At 40.1% G+C, this 6,037-nt stretch overlaps 1 protein-coding gene across 1 annotated transcript; it reads left to right on the forward strand.

Moving 5' to 3' along the window:
* The first annotated feature begins 4,316 nt into the window (after positions 1-4,316).
* On the forward strand, positions 4,317-5,013 carry LOC137296916 (uncharacterized). The gene is made up of 2 exons (XM_067828815.1): positions 4,317-4,654; positions 4,824-5,013. The coding sequence occupies exons 1-2, from the start codon at positions 4,317-4,319 to the stop codon at positions 5,011-5,013; spliced, it is 528 nt and encodes a 175-aa protein (XP_067684916.1).
* The last annotated feature ends 1,024 nt before the right edge of the window (positions 5,014-6,037 follow it).

The following is a 6,037-nucleotide window of genomic DNA, read 5'->3' on the forward strand; positions in this document are numbered from 1 at the left end:
CCCCTTAGGACCTTTTTTCTGTTTGTCTACGTTAAAAACAAGTGTTGAGAGAGAAAGACAGTATAGCTTAAATATGCTCCAACACTACAACAAACGCGCACGCACGTACACTCACACTTAAGGAGAAAATAAGGAGTTTGCAAAGCTGTCAGCAATGACAAATTCTACGGGTGGCAACTTGTTAAATTTCGTGAGTGTGACGTCTCGATACAGATAATTCTACTGGCTTGAAAATATATACACCTCACTATTCATGTGTTACATTCCAGCTCGACAACGGTACAATTATATGTATCGAAGGTCGCACACAAGAAATAATGGAATTTGTCATCATTGTGTCATAACGTTTCTGCTGTAAATAACTACAGCTGCAACCGCCGTGATATCAATGCGCATATTCTATAGTTGTTTTTACAAGATGCGCGTGCACCTGTTATAATCAGCAGATAGTCCAGAGCTAAATATGACAGACGTGAATGTGATATGAAGCGTTATGAATAGTCATGTGACTGACACCATCACCTAAATATCGAGTATTACAATTGTTATATAATATGTATATAACCAGGGAGGCTATATATAGGATGTAGATTATCCCTGATATATAGTCTGGTTCATAATTATTGAGAATTTTTCTTCTTACTTTGAGCTATCCTAACACCTCAGCTCATTCACCGACACTTAAAACTAAGTGATGGTATAAGGGAGGTAACTCATCTTGGCCTACTGAGTATAGTACAATTAGAGTTACCTCCCCTGAATTTGTAGCAGACGTCATTTTCCTCAGCACTGTCAACAATGTCTGCTGAAGATAAAAGAAGGTTGATTTTTGAGTTGTGTAATCAAGGAATTGATGATGTAAATACATTGGCAGAGAGAACAGGAACTCCTCTTTCTACTGTGTATAGGGTTAGGAAGAATTTTAAAGAGGGAAAGGATTTTGGGCACCAGAAAGGAGCAGGGAGACCCAGAAAATTGGACTTCTCAGATCGCGTCCGGCTGGGAATTTTAGCGTCTAAAAAGCAAAAGGCAAGCATCTCCAACATCAGGTATGAAATGATAGAAAGGAGATGAACAGTTGTATCAAAATCTACAGTTAGAAGAAATTTGATTGATCTTGGATGGGAGAAAAAGACTGGAATTCCTTCCCCTCTCATGAAACAAGAACATAAAGACAGGCGTGTTGAGTGGTGTTTGGCACATGAAAACTTTGACTGGGAAAATGTGATTTTTACTGATGAAAGCTCAATATGGGTATATCTCAATAAAGTGAAAATATGGACAAAGTCTGCGTCAGCACCGTTGTATCGACGACCTAAATACAGCCCAAAGTTTCATGTATGGGGAGGGATATCCTTATTAGGAACGACCCGCGTGTGTGTGTTTGAGGGAAATCTGACAAGTCAACGCTACACTAACATATTAGATAATTTTCTCCTTCCAAGTGCACATGTGTTTTATGGAAATGACTGGATTTTGCAGCAAGATAATGATCCTAAACACACCGCAAAACATGCCAAGCAGTGGTTTCAGGAGAAAAATGTGACTGCATTACCATTTCCTGCATATAGTCCTGACTTAAATCCCATTGAGAACATTTGGGGGATGATGAAGGGATGTGTGAATCAAAAGGGGTTGACAAAAATTGAAGACATGAAGAGAGAAGTGGTCCGATACTGGGACAGCATAACTCACGAGACACTAACCTCTCTGATAGGAAGTATGCCTACCCGTCTGAGACTGTGCCGTGAAGCTCAAGGAGACTTGATAAAATATTAAATTGTTACCTACACAACATGAAAAGGTCAGTTCTCTTTCACAATACATTCAATTTCATCTGATTTGTTCTCGTTTAATAATATGAAATGCTTTAGCTATTCTCAATAATTTTGAACCATACTGTACTAGTAACTTACGAACACGACAGAGCCATCTATGTATACCATTAAAAAGCAGGGGATATTTAATTTACAAGACAAAAAGCAAAATTAATTATGAAGCCAAGGAGGAAAGAGATGATACAGAGAAATTATGAAAAAATGTGATGCTTTATTCTGTTCCCTTGGAAATGTTCATCCGTATGGATATATATTATTTTTTCTCATATGCATCAGCTAGTGGTATGCTCACAAAATGGAATAAGCCCTACATTATTTAAATGGCATCTGTATTATAACGCGTATAAGTTACTAACTAACAAGCCGCTGTCACCAATACAGTCTAAGTGTTTGTTCGCCTCAAAGTTCAATAGGCAAGAGAACAGGTTTCTTTCAGGAATTCAAAATTTTGCTTGAAATTATGTAAAAGTTTTTATACCACTGTACAATGAAGTATGTCACCACATAGGACTCTACCACAAAGTACTAGACTTTGTCGGTTACTTTAAGGAAATTTGCTATCCGAAATATAGCATGTTATTTTGTGAAATATTCTTGACACCTGACAAAGTCCGCGAGTGTATGCCAAACCAAATGGACGAATGTAACAGAGTATGAACAGGAACTTGGTTGTCTTGTTATTTGAAAACACTCTAATCTTATTTGGTGAATTCAAAACGGTTTTTATTCGTATCAACTGACCAGTTAGTGCTTCAGTAAGGTTTTAGTCCAGTTATATCACGGCCTGCTGAAAAGCAACGTCTACACGCCGTCTTGTACTGAAAACACATCTGAAGAACCTAAAGTTTCAGCAAAGGGTTTGGGTTTTCAGGCTCACTGAGCTGGTTGAGACACAACATATACATGTCCCTAATGCGTAAATCGATGTTCATAATGTTGATCACTAGGTTTCTGGTCTCCATTATTTGCAGACTGCCGCCGATTGTGGAAATGTGCAAAAGATCTAGACTTCTAGAGGAGGGGAGGTAATTCATGACTGGTAAATACAGTTTGAATGGATTACGCTACCGTCACGCTTATGTTCAACTCTTGGTACTAATAAGGAGACGTTACGTCACTATAGCACGATATAATACTCACCACTATTCACCACATGTAGCAAAATACATTTTGGGGGAAGAATTACTCCGCTTTACTGCCATGTCGACTATCACATCCACTCAATCTAACACACCTCACCCCAACCCCGCCCACTACCACTACCACACACACGCGCGCCTCTGTCATTGTTAAGCATAAGTACTCCCAGTATCAATAAGTGTAACGTACAAAATTGCAACCCCTCGCCCCCTCCATATTTTTATTGAGCACATACAATTATGTTGGTATTTCTGTTGTTGTATATTGTATGTTATACTTAAAATCTACAGTTACCTACTGCGTTCAAACAATCATCAACATATGTAACAAGAGTGTTCATAACATGATTTTACACAATTGCACAAGTACAAATATCAATTTTACATGAAAATGTTGATTTTTATGAGATTCCTTACAAGGATTAGAAATGCATCGCGACAACGCAACAGAAATCGCCTTTAAGTTGAAATTGTGCAGCAAAGAGCATCCACTGTCTGGCATAAACAGTTCAGATCACCTTCACAAACTGGCATTCGTTTGAAAGAGTTTAAAGTCAAATTTCTGCGTCACGTCTTGACTCTGCGACACGGAACATCGCCATTGAAAGACTGCTCGCTGAAGATTACCAGTCTTCTGTTGCCAGGTGTCTGAATGATAGTCTGAGCAAGACATGGCTTGCAGCTCATTGCAACCAAACAGGCATGGCAAATGATCGTCCCCGTACATGTGCAGGTAGACCTTGAGTTACCACTGTAGTCCAAGATCGGTAGATCCGGGTACTACAGTTGGGTGATCGTACTGCCACGGGTGAGAACACTGCAGCCAGGGTGCCTGGACTTCAGAGCATACCCGTTCAAATTGTACAGAACAGGTTGAAAGACATTAGTCCGAGAGACACTACGTCGGGGTCGTGCTACGTCGTCACCATCGCGCTCAGAGTCTCCGTTATTTAAACGTATCCTCTTATTTGCGTAGACATTGCTTTCTTCTAAACTGGTGTACAATTTCATGCAGTAAAGTCAGTTTGTGGACGAGTTATATACATGTTTGAAAATACAACATTTCGCAACAGATTTCTCGTCTATGCATTTCCTTTTTGGGTAGTATATAATGTTTTTGATAGGAAATTCTATATTCTCTTTTGCGTGCCATTTAATTGCTGGGTGTAGTAGATCCTCTGCCGCTGTAGCGCACCATTCTGTGTGTTAGTAGATAGTACACAACTATCTCTGACATCATGTCACTCTGACGTCACGATATTGTGACGTCATATTATTGTTGCTCGTATGCGCATGGCAACAAGCCGCATGTACAACAGTGTCAAACCTTATGGTCAAAATGGGATGTAAGCAAACTAAGGTTACAAAATTAAAGCAAACATCTCCCGAAGAGGCTCTGGCGGCCAAGATCAACTGCCCTCACGAACTGTACTACGCCAAGAGTCAGGTGACACCGTCCACTCCCCGTCTGTCAGGGGACGAGATTCTTCAGCAGCTGAGAGAGGAGGGATTGGTCCCTGTGCACCAGACAAGTGGAGGAGTCGCTTTCTCTGTGCCCGCCACCGAGTGCGTTGGTTCCCGCGGCAAACCACCCCGACGTCTGGAGCAAATCCCTGTGCGGTGCTTCTACACAGCTGAGAGGAGGAGACAGAAGGCTGACGCTTTCAGATTTAACAAGTATGTCATTACCTTAGATATACGGTCAATATTGTGGCCCATGCTCTGGCGGAAATACCAACTGTTGTCTAACGTTGCATACAATAGTTGTTATAATGGCAATACTGATTTATTTTTATGCCTTCGTCCGATTTGATTGACATGATCCGATTGCAATAATTTATTGCAGGCTAGTTGATCAGGTTCAGAGGAAACAACTGGACAGAGAGATAAAGCACAAAGCCGTGAAAGACGAGAAGAAACGTCGCCTGTTCTTGAAGAAAATGAGAGCGGAGCATCTGCTCCAGGTGAGGGAGGAGAAACTAAAGAAGCTGGAGGAAGAGCGGGCGGAGAGGAAGAAGAAGTCATCCAAGAAATAGATGAACATGAACTTGGGTCTAGGATGGGTCAGGGTGGGTTGGGGTTGGGAATAGGGCGTGTGTAAGGGTAACTAAATTCACTATGTGAAAAGACGTGTAAAAATGTCTCCATGCTCTATTAGCGCTGACAACAATATATATCATGTATGACATATTTATAAACATGATTTTTTATAGATCGTTGATTATAGGCCTTGGACCGAGAGGATGGCTTAAAAAAAACTAAGCATTATTCAAAAAGATTTATAAAAATATTTACATCCACTTTCAATGCTATAGCGATTTAGAATATTTTAAACAAACATATGTTAATATCAATTTGTGTAAATTTATGTATATCGTTACTCTTTTTATAGTGTCTATTATCTCGGCCAAAGGGCTTTAGGTATTGTAGTGTATAATATCTGTGTAATTCTGATTGGAGTATTTTGAATTGTAAATAAAATATTGAAACTTATCACTGAATTTGTTTCGAAGTATGTCATAATGTTCATGTACATATTCCTGGATAAACTGAGAAATTAACGTTGTTTAATACGAGCCCACACGAAGGACTTGCGGTTTCCATAGTTTACTCACTGGTCGTATACCGTAATATGTACAAAATATCTTCTAAACATAACATGCTCTCGAAATCAACTTTAATACAAGCAAGCTCATGTAAGAAATATCCCGTAGAATTTTGTGTTATATGATGCCACACAATGGCTTAATGTCATAACACATGATTAAATCTTGGAGAGCAATTAGAAGTGGAAAGCATAAGAAAGCCAGATTTATGGATGTCATCTCCTTTATTGTGGATAACACGACGTTTCGGAGCGATGCTTGCTCCTCCATCAGGTGAATAGTAGGCAGTACCAAGGGGGGCTGTCTCCCCTCATCACAAAGATCTTCATGACATCCTTCGAAGAATCAGCCTTTTCCACTGCCCCATTCCATCCTCTCTGTTGGTACCGGAAAGTTGACGACCTCTTCTCCACCATCGCTCACCATAACGACCCCGAGCACCTGCCACAACATC

This window comes from Haliotis asinina, chromosome 9 (assembly GCF_037392515.1).
Source record: "Haliotis asinina isolate JCU_RB_2024 chromosome 9, JCU_Hal_asi_v2, whole genome shotgun sequence".
Lineage (NCBI taxonomy): Eukaryota > Metazoa > Mollusca > Gastropoda > Lepetellida > Haliotidae > Haliotis > Haliotis asinina.

Excerpts from the sequence above, each read along its gene's own strand:
- LOC137296916 (XM_067828815.1), top strand. The coding sequence starts at position 4,317 with ATGGGATGTAAGCAAACTAAGGTTACAAAATTAAAGCAAACATCTCCC. Across the intron at positions 4,655-4,823 it reads GACGCTTTCAGATTTAACAA|GCTAGTTGATCAGGTTCAGA; the intron begins GTATGTCATTAC and ends AATTTATTGCAG.